General features: G+C 46.7%; 1 protein-coding gene across 1 annotated transcript; it reads left to right on the top strand.

Moving 5' to 3' along the window:
- TMED3 (transmembrane p24 trafficking protein 3) lies at nt 1-10,933 on the top strand. Its single transcript, XM_082647591.1, has 3 exons — nt 1-291; nt 1,980-2,228; nt 10,086-10,933. Exons 1-3 carry the CDS (start codon nt 115-117, stop codon nt 10,320-10,322), a joined length of 663 nt encoding a protein of 220 aa, XP_082503717.1. The 5' UTR covers nt 1-114; the 3' UTR covers nt 10,323-10,933.
- Nucleotides 10,934-20,199: the final 9,266 nt, after the last annotated feature.

The raw sequence follows: 20,199 nt of genomic DNA, 5'->3' as shown, positions 1-20,199 counted from the left end.
GCCCCGCAAGCGCCACGTCTGTCCCTGCACCTTATCCCTGGTCCCCCAGCCACCGTCCCATCCGCGAGGAGCACACGCCCGAGCCGCCGCCCACGGGACTGGACCGGGAGCATCATGGGCAGCGTGGCCTCGCGCTCCGCCTGCGCGCTGCCCCTTCTGCTGCTGCTGCTGCTGCTGCTGCAGGCGGAGCGGCCGCGGGGCGCGGAGCTCACCTTCGAGCTACCTGACAACGCCAAGCAGTGCTTCCACGAGGACGTGGAGCAGGGCGTGAAGTTCTCCCTGGATTACCAGGTGAGGCCCTGGCGCCCGGCAGCGCCTCCTCTCCCCCTTCCAGGTCTCCATTGGTCACTGGTGCGCCCCAGGCTGGAGTGGCTGGAATTAGCCAAAGAGGCTGAATGGGGCGGGAATGACCAGAGACCAGCTGACTTCCCCGCGAGGAAGTCAGAGCCCACTCGAGACAGGCCCGACTACCCAGGGCGGGAGGTAGCGCCGAAGGTGCGCTACCTGGATGCGGATGCCCGGGGGCGGGTCCTGCATCCTGGGGAGTTGTCCTCAATGACCTGCAGGCCCCTTGATTCTAAGGAATGCCATGTCTGATTAGCTGGACACAGGCTCTCTGTCCCAAGTTTTTTGGACCAGTTTGTCCCCGCCTGTACTGAAAAATGGCAGCGAGAGGAAATGGGTCCTTGGCATTATTTTTCCCTCTCTCCAGTGTTTGAAGTCAAGTTGGGGTGAGCGCGGCAAGTGATGAGAAATGGCGCTTTGGAAAGGAGGTGTCAGCGCAGGCTTTGAGCCCTGGCAGTGTTTCCAAGGAGTGGTGTTGTGGCTGCTGCCATATGGCTCAGAAAAGCTCCTAGCTCCTGCAGTCCTGGCTCCTTTGAGAGATTTCATGGCTCACGGTTCAGGGGAGCAGGTCTTGAGTGAGAGATCTGCCCCTAAGGTTGAGTGAGCAGATCTAAGAGTAGGGAGCTGAGTGGGAATTATACCCAGACCCGCGTCTGCTTGTGGACACATACTGACAGGCGTTACAGAGATGAGTTGGCACGGGAAGCAGGAGTAGGGGCAGGCCATGTGGTGGGCCCTCTCTGACCAAAGCCACTAAAAGAGGCGTGTGCTTGGGGACAGCACAATGTGTGATGACCTCCGAGTCACTGGTGTTGCCACTTTCACATGTCCGTGGACAGTGTGGAAATTGCAGCTGGGTTAACAGGGGTAACCTAGATACAGTCACCAAAACATGATCGTTGTGAGGATGGAGGGGGCTGAGAGGTCATCTGGTCCCTGCCAGGTCAGGAACCCCTGTTAGAGCAGGTTCAGCATAAGTTTACACACCTCCAGCATTAGGAAGCTCACTAATCACAAAGCAACTTCTTCCATCTGAACAAAAGGAAATTTTAATATTTGGAAGCAGATGGAGGCCACTGACTGTGTTCTTTGATGGACCTTAGTTATAGTCATTGACCACCTCTGTGATTTTTGCCCTTTGCAGGTCTTATCTTTCCTGTGTTGAGAGTTTGAACTAATGATTCCCGAGGGCTCTCCCACCTCTGGTAATCACTGATTCTGTGAAGGCTTCAGTCTATGTTTGCGTTCCCCTTGCATTCCATCAGCAATAATATTAACGTTTACCAGACACGTTCAGCAGTTTACTTAACCTCGGAGCCTCAGTTACCTCTTCTGTAAAATGGGGAGGATTAGGCTCTTGGCACTCTTGCAGAGCAAAACTTTTGGAATCAGACAGACATGGTTTCAAGTCTTAGCTCTGTCACTTTCAAGCGGCATGACCATGGCCAGTTAACTTCAACTCTCTCAGTTTCAGTGTCATCCTCTGTAAATTGGGGAGTGTCAGCCTTTAGAAGACTGCGAAGATTAAATGAAAAAAATGTTTGTGACATGTAATCACTGCCTGGTCGGCCTTTGGTAAGTGGTGTTTGCCTCTCTGGTAACAGCAGACTGTGGGTGTCTTTTGTGGTTGTCAGGTCATCACTGGAGGCCACTACGACGTCGACTGCTATGTGGAGGACCCCCTGGGGAACACCATCTACAGGGAAACCAAGAAGCAGTATGACAGCTTCACACACCAGGCTGAGGTCAAGGGCGTTTATCAGTTTTGCTTCAGTAATGAGTTTTCCACCTTCTCTCACAAGACCGTCTACTTTGACTTTCAAGTGGGCGACGAGCCCCCCATTCTCCCAGACATGGGCAACAGAGTCACGGCTCTCACCCAGGTGAGTGGACGCTAACAGGCTGAGATGAACCCCCTCCCCCCCAGCCTGCTCCTCCTTGTCTGTGCCCGTGTTGCCTGATGAACAGTCACCAGCTATCCAGCTCCAGTCTGAAGTCTCAGTATTGACTCTGCCCCTCTGTTCACATCCAGTCCTACAAGACCCTATGTTCTCCTTTTGGTCTTCCTCTCCATTCTTTAACTGGATCCCTGCCATGCTTTCCTCTGGTGTTCCTGCGTTCCCATTTAGTCTTTGACACAGCACCACTTTCAAAGTACACATAGCATATGCCTCTCTGCTGATACGATGTATCTGCATGAGAAAGACCGGTCCTCCTTTGTGTGGTATATATTAGTCAGCGTAACAACGGCTGGCTGCTATAACAAATAAACCCCAAATATCAACGGCTTAGCACAATGAAAGTTTTTTTTTTTCCTCACTCAAATAATAATCTAGAGAGTGGGGATAGGGGTGGAGGACTTTCCTCCATGGAGTGACTTAGGAAGCCAGGCTCCTTCTTTCTTGTCATATTTCTGATGTCCCTTAGGGCTTCAGAGTCCTCTGTTTCTAGCCACCAAAAGAAGGAGAGAATGATAAAGTCCCATCTGCTTCTTAAAAGCCCTGGCCCAGAAGTGATGCCATCACACCCACTCATATCTCATTGTTGAGGAATAGTCCTGTGGATAGACTGGATGAAACGAAGGCGGCAATCAGTTCAGTTGGGCAGTCAACTCCTAGCAACAAACTTCACAATCTGGAAGAGAAACGGTGACACTTTGGAGGACGGATAGTCATCTCTGTCACCCATGGCTGTCACAGTTAACTATAATCCGACCCCAGCCTCCTCCCTCAGTCTTCCCTCCTGCTATTTAAGCTTTTCCCTCCCTCCCATATGCAGGCTCTGAGGCTAGGACTCTGTATTACCCCTGAATCCCCAGCGCCCCAGTGCCTGGGGTGTGGCACAGACTAAGAGCTCACCAAATAGTTATCAAATGACTGAGTGGCAGGACCCAGGGAAACCTGCGAGACAGGAATGACCTTCTGTGGCTGCACCTGTTCCACACCCAAAGCCAGAGCATCTGAGTCTCCAGCAATGCCAGATTACCTTCTGGGCTGCCCTCCAAGGTGACCACAGGCTCCATTCCTCTGTGGCTTTGACCATGGGCTCATGCTCTGAGCAGTTGGAGGTTAGCACTGCACTGTCCGGTCAGTGACAGCTATCTACATATGGCTGTTGACATTTAATTAAAATTAAATTAAAAATTCCCTTCCTTGTTTGCTCTGTACCAACATTTCTAGTGTTCAGTAGTCACAGGTGGCTGGTGCCCACGCATGGAGAGTTCCACTGGACAGCAGTGCGTTTGAACTTAGCGGCATGACTGCTGATAGAAGTTCCAGCCCAGGGTGTGTCTTCTGTGTAGGATCTTTCATAACCTATCCTCTCAGGAGGTCTGTTGGTCGTTGATGAAATAGCTTCTGTTTTGAAGATTTTATGAGTCTCCAGAAGCTGAGCTGAAGGATTTCTCTCTCTAAGCAGTGGAAAAGAAACCAGTAGAGAAAAGGCTTTGTGGATTAACGCACTAGAGACGTTCTTTCCTGGAGCCTTAGAATTAGAGTTTGGTTTTGTTGCAGGAAGGAGTGATTGCACTTCCCCTCTTCTACATCTGGGAACCTCATCCTTCCTTCTGCCCAGCCACAAAAGAGCTGTTTCCTTCTCCTTCTGTACCTCTGACCCCCCTGCCTGGTCTGTGCCTGTCTCAGACAGCGCCCCCTCGCCTGTGGTGGGCCCGTGCTCAGTCTGCACACTGTACTGGGTGGTGGGAGTATGAGGTCAGAGGGCGCTGTCCCAGCTGTCAGGAGCCCCGTGTGGAATGCGACCCTGTAAACCGTGGAGCTCCAGGATGCTCTGATCAGAGCTGAGATTTAAGGGTGAGGGTTGTCAGGGGATGGACCAATTGACTCTTCCAGGAGGGTCAGGGAAGTCTTCACAGGGAGAGTTTTAGCTTAAAGCGACACTCTGGGTGCTTGCCTGGGAGTGTGTCTGGCACGGGAGGAGGAGAGGCCTCCTGGGTGGGGAGAACAGCAGGTGCAGGTGTTCAGGGCATCACTTTACTTTCCTCACCGGCCCTGATCTTATTTTGCTTGGCATGGATCCCCTTTCTACCTGCAGCTGTCTTCTCTCTTCCCCTGAGGCTTCATCCAGCTCAGTGCTGGGCCAGAGGCTGTGTGTTCTGGCACCAGTAGCAGCCGGAGGGTGAAAGAATAGGATCCAGAGTGACCGCGTCCTGGGCCAGGGCTCCAGGCCGGAGGGACTTGTCTTCGGCCTGAGTTCCAGCATGACCAGGCTCCTGGCAGAGGACATGGGCTAGGAATGCTGCTGAGGGAGGCCAACCTTGAGGTGCCCTGGGCGTCCTGAGAGTCTGGGCAGATCCTAGCGGAGGCTGAAGGTTCCTGACAGAGGTCCAAGGTCCGGGGCTGCCTCAGTGGTGGTCGAGGGAAGATGAAAGGTTTTCCTAACTCTACTCTGAGGCCAGCTCCTGCGACGCTGCCTTTGAGCTCTTGAAGAATTTAAAGAACCAAGTGTGGACTTCCCTGGCAGTCCAGTGGTTAAGACTCTGCGCTTCCATTGCAGGGGGTGCGAGTTCGATCCCTGGTTGGGGGAACTAAGATCCCATGTGCTGCGCGGCCAAAAACATAAAATAAAATAAAAAAGAGCCAAGTGCTTCTATCCGTGGTGGTCCTGATGAGGTGAGGCTGCAGGAATTTGCTGCTGGTTACAGAGTGAAGACCTGGGCATCAGCAGGTGGTAGAGACGGGATGGGATGTGGGCATGGGATGGAGGAAAGGGATGGTCCTGGGAGGGAGACAGGTCAGGGTGTCTCCAGAGACTACCTGTCATGATGGAGTGGTGCCCACGATCCCCGTGAGGTGCCCGGACACTTCGAACCAGCCAGGGCTGGAGGTCTCAGCGGGGTGAAGTTCGCACTGCAGGAGAGCTGGGGACCCATGGCCCTGGGAGAACAGGGCTCTTTGCAACAGAAGGGCCTCTGCTGGCTTCCTGCTGGGTAGGAAGCAGGCTGGCTGGGTTGCCTAACTGAAATTTTGTGGGAACAAGCTGAAGTGGTATCTTAGACTAACGCCAACAGCAGATCCCAGTGGACAGGGAAGTAGCATGTTTTTACGGTAAGGGGATGCTTCCAGGTGTCTGTGAATCTTGGTGATGTGTGGCCCTGGGGTCTCCTGTGAGGCCCGTGCCAGGTTCTAAAGGTGTCTCCTGGTTTTAGACGCCAGGAAAGCCGTAGAGTACCACCTCCTGCTCTGTTACCTCCTGAAAACTGGCTTCCTTCCCTGTCACTGATCAGATCTGAGGTGGTTCCTGTAAAGACCTCAGGCCCTCTTCATAGAAGTGCAGTGCTGGTCTCTGGCTGATGACATCTGATCCACGTCTTTGAAGTGATGCCTTACGTGGCATATCTGATGTGTCCTCTGCCCGGGGTGTCGGCACCCGTGGTTTCTGTGTCCTCCTCCGTTTCTCTCCCCCCCACCCCCCACCCCCACCCCCACTCCTTCTCCAGTGATTCTGGACCCTGGGAGGAGGCTGGAGGTACCAGCCTATACTGCTGAACGCCTGGGCTAGGGCTCAGGGGTCCCAGGAGCCCCCAGTTCAAGTGAGTGTAATGTACATTTTGAGTTTCTGAATGAGCTTGTGATGGAAATAAACACGGAGGGTGGAATTCTAGCCTGGAAAACCAGTGAGCCCTTCCCTAGTGTTTAAAAACAAAGCCTCTGTGTATTTATACATTCTAAACATGTGTGTATGTATGTCTATGTGTACACATGCATATGCATGCATATACACACGGGCATGCGTGTGCGTGTATACACATGTATATATGTATCTCTGTTCATCCCACTAATTTCAAGAACGATCTTCTCTACTTTGTTACCGAGTCCCCTAAATCGCTCCCAGATCCACTCTTCTCACCCCACTTGGTGACCTTCTTAATTGAGGGCCTCGTCTTTTCTTCCCAGCAGAATTGCAGCCACCAAAGTGGTTTCCCCACCACCAGTCCGCCTCTGCATCATGGCTGGCAGGGACGTTCTCTTAAAGTGGGATCCTTGCCTTGCCAATCTTCTGCTCACAGAGCTTCGTGTTAAAGTCTTGACTCTCAAGGCCTTTACCGTGAGCTTCCACCTACCCATGACTTCCTTCCCACATATCCCCGATGGGCTGCACATACTGGGCTCTGCATGTGCTCTTTGCCATGCTTTTCTTTCCTTTTTTTAAAAAATAAATTTATTTTATTTATTTATTTTTGGCTGCGTTGGGTCTTCGTTGCTGTGCGCAGGCTTTCTCTAGCTGCGGCGAGCGGGGGCTACTCTTCCTTGTGGTGCGCGAGCTTCTCACTGCGGTGGCTTCTCTTGTTGCGGAGCACAGGCTCTAGGCACACGGGCTTCAGTAGTTGTGGCACGCAGGCTCAGTAGTTGTGGCTCACGGGCTGTAGAGCGCAGGCTCAGTAGTTGTGGTGCACGGGCCTAGTTGCTCCGCAGCATGTGGGATCTTCCCCGACCAGGGCTCGAACCTGTGTCCGCTGTCTTGGCAGGCAGATACTTAACCATTGTGCCACCAGGGAAGCCCTGCCATGCTTTTCCTGCGTGGAATGCCTTCCCCTCATCCTCTGCCTGGTGACATGCTGCCCATCTGTCAAGGTTCAGGTTATCTCTTCCCTGTGTCAGGTACGCCTCCATCTCTGGCAGGATTAGCAGCTTTCTCTGAGGTGTTCCTATAGCTCCTCTCACCCCTCTGTTGTTAGCTCTTTTGGCATTGCAGGAAGCTGATAACATTCTCTAAATTATGACCTTCTTGGGACCCAGGACTGTGTCTGACTCATTTCATCTCTCAGTTCCTAGGGCCCCGCACAATGTCTGGAAGGCGAGTAGGCACTTAATAAATAAACATTTGAAAGAACGAATTAGTGTAGTTTGGGCTATCAGAGAAAACCGAGTACGATTTGGAATTCCTGTAGTGTCATTTTGAGAGATGTCTCTCCTGAGTTCCCCAGCCCTACCTTCAATAACCGCGGTCTTCCGAAGATCACCAGGGTGCTATAAATATAGAACTAATGGCCTTACCAAACCTTCCTGTGTCATGGTCACAGGGAGTGACTGGAAGGGCACAGTAGGGAAGCGTCTACAAATGCCATACCTTGGTTCCACTTGGACACAGGTTTGCGTAGGTGAAGCCTGACTCCACTCTGTGACCTCTTTCCTGGTTCCTTCACAGTTTAGTCCCCTTCCTTCCTCTGTGACAGTTGACATGCCTTCATCAACTCTGGAAGCATTACCAGGAGAGCGAGGAGGGGTGATGCCACCATCGTCTCCAGTGCAGAGGTCTGTACCCTGAGAGGTTGGCATCTGAAGTCAGTTGTCACTTAGGAGTCCCCTTTGGAATCAACTTCTTGATGTCAGGAACCCTTCTCAGGATCATTTGTCCATTTCTCAACATCACACATCTGTAGGTACAGACATACCTTGTTCTACTGCACTTCACAGGTGCTGTATTTTTTACAGTTGAAGGTTTTGGGCAACCCTGTGTTGTCAGATGACGGTTAGCATTTTTTTCAGCAATAAAGTATTTTCTAATTAAGGTATGTACATTGATTTTTTTTTTAGACATAATGCTATTACAGTCTTAATGCACTACAGTATAGTGTAAACGTAACTTTTATATGTACTGGGAAACCAAAAAATCCCTGTGACTCACTTTATTGTGACATTTGCTTTATTGTGGTGGTCTGAAACCACACCAGCAGTATCTCCAAGGTATCCCTCTACACCCTACCTACCAAATGTGGGGAAGGTGAAGAAGCCCCATGCTAACTCCAGTCGCAAGAGAAGACCGTAATATAGCCCAAAAATAGGACACGCAGGTGTCACTGAGAAAGCAGGATCAAGGTTCCCCTTGGGGGAAAAAGTGAAGCACAAATGACCTTGTTCTTTACAGTGGATTCTGCCCCTTGACCTGATGCCTAGTCGAGGTCCACTAATTCCATCTCGTACACAGTGACCTTGTCAGTTTTCCCTCCACGTGACATTTCACCACCTCTTCCCTATAGATCAGAATGAGGGCGTCAGCCAACATGTGCAGAGGAAACCCACACCCCAGGAGGTAGACCAGTTGTCAGACAGAAGATGCTGCCTTGTCAACACAGGGGCTAAAGGGGAGCTTTTCTCTCCTCACGTAGTCTAGTTTAGCTCCTTGAATGGCCCAGAATCAAGAATATCTATGAAGCAAGTAAGGGCAACATCTTTTTTTGGTCATAGCCTCCCCTTTGGCGTCCAGAAACTGTTCAATTTGTGAGAGAAATGAGGGTTTCACGGGGGTCCGTCAAGGTGGTGACACAATGGTTTGGTCCCTTCTAGCTTCTTACGTTGAGCTTTATAAGTAGTTCACCTTTGGAATTTGGGAAACAAACGTCTGTTGGATGCTTATGAACTTCCGTAGCACAAGAACTTATTGTTGGGATAGTATTTGCTGGGTTTTGGATAAAATGATTGCTTTAGAGGTTGCCTGTGAGTAAGAACACATGTTCTTTCACAGGCGTAATATCTTAGTTTTCTATTGCTGAGTCAATAATTACTACTAATGGCTGAAAACAACAGGCATTCATTATCTCACCGTTCTGTAGGCTCTAAGCATGGGCCAGCTCAGTTGGGTTCTCTGCTCAGGGTCTCAAGGCTGAAATCAGGTTGGTCTGGCCTCTTCTCTGGAGGCTCTGGGGAGGAGTCTGCTCTCACACTCATTCAGGTGGTTGGCAGAATTTAGTTCCTTGCAGCTGTAGGACTGAGGTTCCTGTTTCCTTGTTGGCTGTTGTGCTGTCCACTCCTAGAGGCCTTTTTCTGGTCCTTGCATGTGACCTCTATCTTGAGAGCCAGCAACGGTGCACTGAATTCCTTTGAATCCAGCCTCTCTGACTTCTCCTTCAGCCGCCAGCTGGAGAAAGCTCCCTGCTCTGAAGGGCTCCTGTGATTCGGTCAGGCCCACTGGATGGTCCCCCTCTCTTAAGGTCAGCTGTGACATATAACATAATCACAGGAGTGGCAGCTCATCACATTCACAGCTCCCTGGGATTGGAGCAGGGGACCTTGGTAGTGGGGGTGGGATGTATTCAGAATCCGGCATGCTACACGTAATATTTTAGCAGGTAAAGGAAGTTGTGAAGTAGTGTGCGTTATGTGTGAGTATATGCATGTGTGTGTGCACACATGTCTGTCTTTGCACATGTTTGTATGTGAGTGTGGTTCTATGTACATGAGAAATGTATGTCTTCATGTGTTTCTGTGTATACATAGAAGTGTAGGCTGCAAATTTAATAGAATGAACTCAGAGTCCAACACAATTGTGGTTTACTTCACACCCTGCCGTTCATTAGCTGTGTGACCTTGGGCAAGTCATGTAGCCTCTTTGAGCCTCAGTTTCCTCATCAGTATATGCAGTAAGCAATCAGTCAGTCCTCCTTAACATTGGGAGTAATGATCCCTGCCTGTCAGGGGTATGGTGAGTATTAAATAAGAACACAGGGCAGTATTTGAAAGCATAGGCTCAGGACTCAGACAGTTGAGTTTAAATCCTGACTCTGCCATCTACTAACTGTGTGACTCTGAACAAGTTACTTAACCTCTCTGAGCCTCAGTCAGGCTTATTATGAATACAGCCGTGTCACATCCTTAGCACAGACACACAGTTAGCATCCAGGAGAAATTACCGAGGATGTTGAAGATCACACTTGCTGTGTGTGTGCCGGGTCCTGTTCTTCTTTTCTGAGGGTTCACAGTGACTGCTCTTCTCTTCCTGCCTAGATGGAGTCCGCCTGTGTGACCATCCACGAGGCTCTGAAGACGGTGATTGACTCCCAGACGCATTACCGGCTCCGGGAGGCCCAGGACAGGGCCCGGGCCGAGGACCTGAACAGCCGGGTCTCTTACTGGTCTGTTGGTGAGACGATCGCGCTGTTCGTGGTCAGCTTCAGCCAGGTGCTGCTGCTGAAAAGCTTCTTCACAGAAAAACGACCCGTCAGCAGGATGGTCCACTCCTAGTTGGGGCGCTCTGCTCCCAGGCCCCTCCCACCCCAGGGCGGAGCAGCTCCCTTTGGTCACAGGCTTCTGGGGCTGGTGGGTGCGACCCAGGAGCTGCCTGGAGAAGAGCACGGGGTAACACGTTCTCACCTTGCCTTCTATTCAGATGCTTGGTCCTTGTACTCCAGCAGCCAAAGCTCATAGAGCCCAGAAAGCGGAAGGCATCCAGCTGCAGCATGTGTGTAACACTGAATGCAGAAAGGGTACAATCAGGCTAGGGATTGGCCAGTGTGGGAGGGCAGGCAGGCAGCCATCCAATGGCCTGGCTCGTAGGAGGAACCCCAAGGGCCCAGGCCTCCAGGGGGCAGCTCAGGGCTCTCTTTTTGCTCCACGACGCATGGCCCATTTGGCTTGTGTGTCCTATCCCGCGTGGAGGAGACAGGGCCCTGTCTGGCCTTTCCTCACGTGGAGCTCTCTGTACCTGTGGAAACCAGGCATTGAAGCGGCTTTGCAGAAGTCCCCATCCCAGGTGAGCCGTGGAATCAGCCCTGCGAGCAAGAACAAAATGGTAGCTGGGTGCCTTGGTTGGCTGTGTATCTCCTAGAAGGCAGGACTCTGGCTAATAAAAACTGTCTGTGAGCACCATGGAGACCTGTGCCATTATTTCTCTGCTCTAAAGGAGCTCACGGCTTAATGGGGAGCATTGGTGTGCGTATAATTAATTACAGCCTAATAGAGCAAGTGATGCCTCAGAGATCTGTATGTGTAGACGTTTGTGGAGGGAGTAGTAAACAGCTCTCAGTTGAATGAAAACAGTGAAATAGGGAGTTGGTTATTTTGTGTTCTCAGACCCTAGTGCTTACTGTCAACACCTGAGTCATCATTTAATCCAAATAGAGGGGCTAAGAACAGAAAAAGAAAAGACTGAGCAATGATGAGTGGCTGTTCCAAGGCCATTTCCACAGCAGCTACAGTGGTCTCTTTAAAACCTAAGTCAGACCCTGTCGCTCCTGCTCAAAACCTTCCCAAGGCTCTGCATGTCATTCACAGCTCATGAAAGTCCTCACCGTGGTCTCTGAGATCCTGCATCTGGCACCCCAGCCTCTGGCACCCCAGCCTCTGGCCCTGGAAATCCCCTACCCTACTCCCTCCACTCACTTCTCCATGTCTTCCAGGTCCTGCTGTTCCTATCACACCAGGCCATGCTTCTGCCCCAGGGCCTTTGCACAGGTTGTTTCCTCTGTTAGAACACCCTCTCCCTGATATCTGCATGACCTGCTACATCATTTCCTCCTAACCAGTGTCACCTTGTCAGTGAGGTCTCTCCTAACCACTCTGTTTAAGATGGCATCATCTCACCTGTCCCTGTCCCTCTGTGTCTCTGTCTCTGCTTTACTTCTCTGTATGTCATTTATCACCATTGACAGTTATGTTTACTTGTTTGTTTATTGTCTAGATGTAAGCTCCATGAAGGTAGGGACTTTGTTCACTGCTGTATTTCTTAGTGTGTAGAATAATGCCTGATATATACTAAGCTCTTAATAGATATTAGTTATTAGATGAACAGCCTTGCCCATTAGTAAGAGATTAATGCATACTGATCAAGTGTCTGTATAGTAGGTCTTGAGGGAAGATGATATGATGTCTGTCCTAAAAAAACCTACCAAGAAATCTGAAATCCTGAGCTGTCTAGCAAGTGTTAATCGTGCATTGTAGGGAACAAAATAAACAATCCCATGAGATAGAAACTCCATAAGCCTTACTTAGCTTGATTGAAAGATAAATCCTACTTATACCTGTTCATAGAGTTTTGATGGTATTTCTTCTCTAAGTACCAAGTATATATAAAAGATTTTTTTTGAAATATGTTTGCAGTATAGTGAAAAACAATACAGCACATCCTTATGTGCCACTACCTGGATTAAGCAATATAATGTGACTGTTTCCTCTTAGAAGCTGACATTCTGTGCCTGCCTCTCCTGCATTTTGCCTTGGGGCTACCATGGCCCCCTTCCTTTGCCATGATTTGAGTGGCAGGAGCCAGGCTGCAGGTGCCTGTGTAGGGCACGACCAGGACAGGGCAAAGGCCCTGTCCCTGGGTGGTGAGTGGTGGTTGACCAGCTGCCCCAGGGCGTCTCCTCTTCCCTGTCCTCCCCTCCCTAAGATCCATGGCTGGTGGATTAAAAACTAAGGCCACTCTCTCATCCCAAGGCTGTTCTTTCCGAGTGTTTAAAGTGAACATTAAGGGACTTCCCTGGTGGTCCAGTGGTAAAGAATCCGCCTTCCAATGCAGGGGATGTTGGTTCAATCCCTGGTCTGGGAACTAAGATGCCACATGCCGTGGAGCAACTGAGCCCGCGCGCCGCAACTGCTGAGCTCGCGCGTCTCAATGAGAGAGCCTGCATGTGCAAACTACAGAGCCCACGTGCTCTGGAGCCCGTGCGCCACAGCTAGAGAGAGAAAAACCCACACGCCATAACTTGAGAGGAGCCCACGTACTGCAACAAAGAGCCTGTGAGCCACAACTAAGACCCAATGCAGCCAAAAATAAAATAAAAATTAAGAATTATAAAAAATATAAAGTGAACATTGAACAACAAGGCTGGCAAGTATGAGCAAATGAGGGTTACCCATTGTGATTCTCCATCCTGGGGCTCCCTCCCCCGCCACCTCATTAAATCCTTTGCAGAGACACCAGCTAGGTCCTAGACTTTAGCCCTTGTCAATACACATTCCCAGACCCCCAGGGAACATGAATACCCAGGCAGAAACAACCAGACCCCGAAGGATACCAAAAAGATACAACGCCTTGACCACCATTCAACCATGTCATTTGAAGCAAAGTTGTTGGAACGTGTGGACCCCAATTTTTAAGTAACAAAATAAATATACTCTAAACGAGAAAATGTTAATAATATTTAGCTGTAGCAAGAAGTTGTAATAAAGAACCAAGTGGAAATGTTACGGATGAGGAATATAAAAGTAGAAATGAAGACTACTCCAGAGGAAATAAAAGCATGACATAGAGCTGATCTGTATGAAAAACCGTCCTAGATGGCAGCAGGAAAAAAGGAGAAAATATTAAAAGAAAAAAAAAAAAAAAGCTAAGAGATAGGAAAGGTGAAAATAGAAGAGATAAGAGATGGATAATAGGTGAACCTGAAGTAGAAAAAATATATTTGAAGAAATAATAAAAGTACATATATTGGAACGAAAGAAAGGAAAGATCTCAGAGCAAAAGCGTCACAGAGTGACAAACAGGGTTGAGGTTTGACCAGGTGAATCCCCATATGGACACGTAATGACATTTAAGAATACCAAAGGCAAAGAGAGAATTCCAAATGCCTCCAGAGAGAAAAACAAATCCTCTGTCGATCAGACTTAAATTAGATTTCTCAACAGCAACACTGCATGCAAGAAGAAAATGAGGGCACATTTTTTTAAATAGAAAAGGCAAGAATAAAATAACCTTGGACTTTAGCCAAATTGTAGACATGAAAACCCACAGAGAAATCTCAGGCACATAGGACCACAGCAGAGGAGAAGAGAACTAAACCTCAGAGGCAACGGTGAAACATATGAGAACTGATATTTATTGTCTAAAATTCTTGGGCCAGAGTAAAGGAGGAAAGAAAATACATGCCAACCAAATACTGCCATTCTGAACAATATCCAGAGAGTTTAAGAGGCAGGCAGAGAGACTAAAGAGAATGAGGGTATACTAAAGGTTCTTGTCTCGTTTGGGAAAAAATACTGATATTGATGATTTTAAGAAATCAATAGAGGGCTTCCCTGGTGGTGCAGTGGTTAAGAATCTGCCTGTCAATGCAGCAGACATGGGTTCGAGCCCTGGTCTGGGAAGATCCCACATGCTGCAGAGCAACTAAGCCCGTGTACCACAACTACTGAGCCTGCACTCTAGAGCCCGTGAGCCACAACTACTGAGCCCACCTGCTGCAACGACTGAAGCCTGTGTGCCTAGAGCCTGTTCTCCGCAACAAGAGAAGCCACCGCAATGAGAAGCCCGCACACCACAATGAAGAGTAGCCCCCGCTCGCCACAACTAGAGAAAGCCCGCATGCAGTGATGAAGACCCAACACAGCCAAAAGTAAAATACGTAAAAAATAAATTAAAAAAGATAAAATGGAAAAAAACAGCTGGAAGTTATCAGGGAAAAACTGAGAGATCTCTATAACAAAGGATATCTGGCATGCAGGTAATTGGGATCCTTGAAGAAGAAAGTAGAACCACCACAACAAGTCTAAAGACATAAAAAAAGAAAGCTTTAATAGAAATAAAGGAAGACCCCAATCCTTGGTTTAAAAGGGTACCTTGCATTTTAGGAAAAATTGAAGAAGAATGATGAACACAGACACATCCTAGTGAAGTTACTTAGCTTCAAAAAAAGATAAGGAAACTATCAACATCTATGTTACATTAACAACAAAGACAAAAAGCGCAAGCAATCGACAAGAGGAAATCATGTGTTCTCCAACTTTTCTATGACATTTACTGTGAGACAGATGGCAAAGTAGCGTCTACAAGGAATTTAGGTAAAGAGAATGTAGACTAAAGAAGATTATAAACTGCTAGCTTGTCATTCATGTACAAAGGCAGCAGGTGACCATTCTAAAGCTGGAAGGAACTCAGGGGACAGAGCACTCGTGAACCATTATTGAATAAGCTACTCTCCTGAAAAGCTCTAGAGAACCAGGAAGGAAAGAAGGCATCATAGAAAGGGCAGATGGTCAGGAAGTGTTTCATCCCTTAAAATAGACCCCTGAGATGAGACAACTATGGAAAATCTAGTTAGAATAAATTTTATAAACTCTAATGATTTAAAAAGAACAATACAGGCAATGGGGAAGATAGGAGGAAGTGTAAATGCTAATGTTCTTATTTTTAAGGTTTAAGAATACTAATTATGACAACTAAAAAGAAATGCTATTGAGCTCTTGCTATGTGCACATTTCTAAGTGCTCTCTGTGTATCATTTCAGTTGATTCTCACAACAGCTCTATGACATAAGGATTATTAATATTCCCATTTTATAGATGAAGAAACTGAGGCACAGAGAATTTATTCAACTTGTCCCAAGGCCATACAGCTAGGAAGTGTCAAGTGAGAAAAGCTATTTGGTCATCTCAAGAGGCCTTGAAAAATAAGTTAATAAGATTAGTAAAATCCATTCCTGCTGGAAACTTCTGATCAAGGAATAATTGGTCAGGGGTGTGTAAGGGTGGCAGCTGGAGTGTGGCTGTAGGCTGGAGCTGATTCTGTCCTTTGTGATTCTGGTGCCCCTGAGGTGGGACATTTCTTCTAGACTGGAGTATTAGTCACAGTTCTCCAAGGAAAAAGAACCAATAAAACCAAAGAATTTTATTTTAGGAATTGGCTCACGTGGTTATGGAGGCTGAGAAGTTCACCATCTGCCGTCTGCAAGTTGGAGACCCGGGAAAGCTGGTGGCATAACTCAGTCTGAGTCCAAAGGCCTGAGAACCAGGGGATCAATGGTGAAAGTCCTGGTCTGGATCTGAAAGCCTAAGAACAAGTGCTGACAGAAATCTCTTGTATTCCTATACACTAATGATGAAAAATCTGAAAGTGAAATTAAGAAAACACTCCCATTTACCATTGCAACAAAAAGAATAAAATATCTAGGAAGAAACCTACCTAAGGAGACAAAAGACCTGTATGCAGAAAATTATAAGACACTGATGAAAGAAATTAAAGATGACACAAATAGATGGAGAGATATACCATGTTCTTGGATTGGAAGAATCAACATTGTGAAAATGACTCTACTACCCAAAGCAATGCACAGATTCAATGCAATCCCTATCAAACCACCACTGGCATTTTTCACAGAACTAGAACAAAAAATTTCACAATTTGTATGGAAACACAAAAGACCCCGAATAGCCAAAGCAGTCTTGAGAAAGAAAAACGGAGCTGGAGGAATCAGGCTCCCTGACTTCAGACTATAGTACAAAGCTACAGTAATCAGGACAGTATGGTACTGGCACAAAAACAGAAATATAGATCAATGGAACAGGATAGAAAGCCCAGAGATAAACTCACGCACATAGGGTCACCTTATCTTTGATAAAGGAGGCAAGAGTATACAGTGGAGAAAAGACAGCCTCTTCAATAAGTGGTGCTGGGAAAACTGGACAACTACATGCAAAAGAATGAAATTAGAATACTCCCAAACACGATACACAAAAATAAACTCAAAATGGATTAAAGACCTAAATGTAAGGCCAGAAACTATCAAACTCTTAGAGGAAAGCGTAGGCAGAACACTCTATGACATACATCACAGCAAGATCCTTTTTGACCCGCCTCCTAGAGAAATGGAAATAAAAACAAAAATAAACAAATGGAACCTAATTAAACTTAAAAGCTTTTGCACAGCAAAGGAAACCATAAACAAGACGAAAAGACAACCCTCAGAATGGGAGAAAATATTTGCAAATGAAGCAACTGACAAAGGATTAATCTCCAAAATTTACAGGCAACTCATGTAGCTCAATATCAAAAAACCAAACAACCCAATCCAAAAATGGGCAGAAGACCTAAACAGACATTTCTCCAAAGAAGATATACAGACTGCCAACAAACACATGAAAGAATGCTCAACATCATTAATCATTAGACAAATGCAAATCAAAACTACAGTGAGGTGTCACCTCACACCAGTCAGAATGGTCATCATCAAAATATCTACAAAAAATAAATGCTGGAGACGGTGTGGAGGAAAGGGAACCCTCTTCCACAGTTGGTGGGAATGTAAATTGATACAGCCACTATGGAGAACAGTATGGAGGTTCCTTAAAAAACTCAAAATAGAACTACCATACGACCCAGCAATCCCACTACTGGGCATATACCCTGAGAAAACCATAATTCAAAAAGAGTCATGTACCAAAATGTTCACTGCAGCTCTATTTACAATAGCCAGGACATGGAAGCAACCTAAGTGTCCATCAACAGATGAATGGATAAAGAAGATGTGGCACATATATACAATGGAATATTACTCAGCCATAAAAAGAAACGAAATTTGTAGTGAGGTGGATGGACCTAGAGTCTGTCATACAAAGTGAAGTAAGTCAGAAAGAGAAAAACAAATACCATATGCTAACACATATATATGGAATCTAAGGGAAAAAAAAAAAAAAGGTCATGAAGAACCTAGGGATGAGATGGGAATAAAGACACAGACCTACTAGAGCATGGACTTGAGGATATGGGGAGGGGGAAGGGTAAGCTGTGACAAAGTGAGAGAGTGGCATGGACATATATACATTACCAAATGTAAAACAGATAGCTAGTGGGAAGCAGCTGCATGGCACAGGGAGATCAGCTCGGTGCTTTGTGACCACCTAGAGGGGTGGGCTAGGGAGGGTGGGAGGGAGAGAGACGCAAGAGGGAAGAAATATGGGGACATATGTATATGTATAACTGATTCACTTTGTTATACAGCAGAAACTAACACACCATTGGAAAGCAATTATACTCCAATATAGATGTTTAAAAAAAATAAGTACAAGTGCTGATGCCCTAGGTCAGAAGTCGGATGTCCCAGCTCCAGCAGAGAAAGCAAATTCCTCTGCCTTTTTCTATTCAGTCCCTCAATGGATTGGATGATACCCACCACATTGGTATACAATCTTCTTTACTCAGTCTACCTATTCAAATGCTAATCTCTTCCTGAGATAGGCTTGCAGACACACCCACAAATAATATGTTACCTGCTCTCCGTGTATCTCTTAGCCCAGTCAAGCTGACATATTAAATTAACCATCACACCTGGGTTGGAAATATCCCCTTCCCTGAACTTCAGCTCTAGCAGGTAGATGTGAAAACGCAAAAAAAAAAAAGAAAAGATAGAGCCCCGCCCTAGGCTGGCTTGTCAGCTAGACTTTAGGCACTTCCTACACTTTGAGCCGTTGGCAAACCACATTGTTACTCTGGGTGGATCAGATCCTGAAAACTCTACCTACCAGAGTGGATTGATTGGTTTACAGAATCGAGGGACATGGACATTTCCACCAACTTCTGAGTATCAAGGCACGATTAGTAATCACCACAAGTTGCTTTGGGAGTCTGTCATCAAAGCAGAGGGCTGGCAACCTCTGTTAGGTATTCCATCCGGGCTGTGGTGGACCCTGGAGGATCACGCCTCACTATTACCAAGGCTGCATCTTGACTGACTGGAATCCAAAGTATCTACACCCCCCGCCCCCCCCCCCCCCCCCCCGTTAGCTGCTCTCTCTTGCAAGCTGTATTAGTTTGCTGGAGCTGCTGTAACAAACACCACAGACTGGGAGGTGTAAACAGCAGATTTATTTTCTCATGGTTTTGGAGGCTGGAGGTGTGAGATCAAGGTGTCAGCAGGGTTGGTTCCTTCTGAGGCCTCTCTCTCTGCCTTGTAAATGGCCATCTTTTCCTTGTGTCTTCACACAGTCCTTCTGTGCACGTCTGTGTCTAAATCTCCTCTTATAAGGACGCCAATCATATTGGATTAGGGTTCACCTCAGTGATCTCATTTTAACTTAGTTACATCTTTAAAGGCCTTGTCTCCAAATAGAGTTTCATTCTGAGATAATGGATGTTAGGACATAAATATGAATTTGGGGGAGATGCAATTCGGCTCATAACAGATGGAATTGGATAAATCCAACTCTTTTAATTTTTTCTACTTAAAAAAAATTAAATTACGTTCTTTTCAGAACCTCTATTTTGTCAAGATTAGATACATTTCATAGCTTGAATCAGGCACTTATTTCCCAGCTTCTTTTATGAGATATTGGTCGTACTCCAGTCTCATTGGGAACATGCACAGAGATGCCTGGAGTGCAGAACAGTTTGGTAGCAATCGCGTCCTGACTCTGCCATCTGGGAGCTGTGCAAGGGTGAGCAAATCACATGGTCTCCCCGCTCAGAGCCTCTGCGTTCTCATTTGTGATACGATGTGATATTAAGGGACATGGATAATGATGTTCATTGCAGCATTGTGTGTGGTGATAAAACATTGGTATAAACTAAATGTCCATCAGCAGGAAAAGAGAGAAGCAAAATGTAGTATGTGAGAATACTTTACAACGGTTAGAAATAAATAGAATAGCTCCCTATACAGCAACATGAAATGGTATTGAAAACATACTGTTGAGTGAAAAAAAAAAGTTGGAAAATTGTTCAGTGTGATACTACTTATGTATCACTAAGAACACACAGAAAATAGTATTCTGTATGGCTTATGGAAACATATGAATTTATGTCTGTGTGTATTAACTATACTATACATGTACATACTAAGATGATAAAGACACCCACTGAATACAAAGTTGTAAAACAAATGGTTACCTTTGGGAATGGAGGATGGGAAATGGAGATGGGGAGGGATGGAGGGGGATTTCTATTTCATCTTGGGGTATTCCTTTTTCCTTTTTTTAAATTAAAAAAATCTCAAGTATATATGACAAAATATTAGCATTTGTTAATTCTGGGTGGCACATATGTGGGTGTTTGTTGTATTACCTTTTGTACTTTTCTGTATTAAAAATTTCAAAAGCAAAGTAAATACAAGGATGGTAATAGTACTTACTTCACCTCTTAAGGCTATCGCAAGGTTTCCATAAGAGTATTTGTGAAAATTCTTTGCAAAATGAAAAGCTCTCTACAAATATTGTTTTATAGCTAATCTGTTCCATTTGCTGTTGATTCTGTTAACTTCCATTTCAAAAGTCTGCGTGGTCTGATAGCTTCAACCTTTGGGCGGTGTTGGCAGTGATTATGGTAGTGGTCATGATGGAGGTGACAGTGGTGGTGGTGATGATGCTGGTGGTGGTGAGGGTGGCGTGTGTGAGGAGTAAAGTCAGATCTGTGATC

This window comes from Grampus griseus (genome assembly GCF_964374135.1).
Source record: "Grampus griseus genome assembly, chromosome: 2".
Classification (NCBI taxonomy): Eukaryota; Metazoa; Chordata; class Mammalia; order Artiodactyla; family Delphinidae; genus Grampus; species Grampus griseus.
Note: the sequence above shows the minus strand (reverse complement) of the source record. Positions and strands in the feature narration are given on the sequence as shown.

Bases quoted from the DNA above. Each gene is read 5' to 3' on its own strand.
- TMED3 (XM_082647591.1), top strand. From the start codon at position 115: ATGGGCAGCGTGGCCTCGCGCTCCGCCTGCGCGCTGCCCCTTCTGCTG. The intron at 292-1,979 runs GTGAGGCCCTGG...TGTGGTTGTCAG, and splicing joins AGTTCTCCCTGGATTACCAG to GTCATCACTGGAGGCCACTA. The intron at 2,229-10,085 runs GTGAGTGGACGC...CTTCCTGCCTAG, and splicing joins GAGTCACGGCTCTCACCCAG to ATGGAGTCCGCCTGTGTGAC.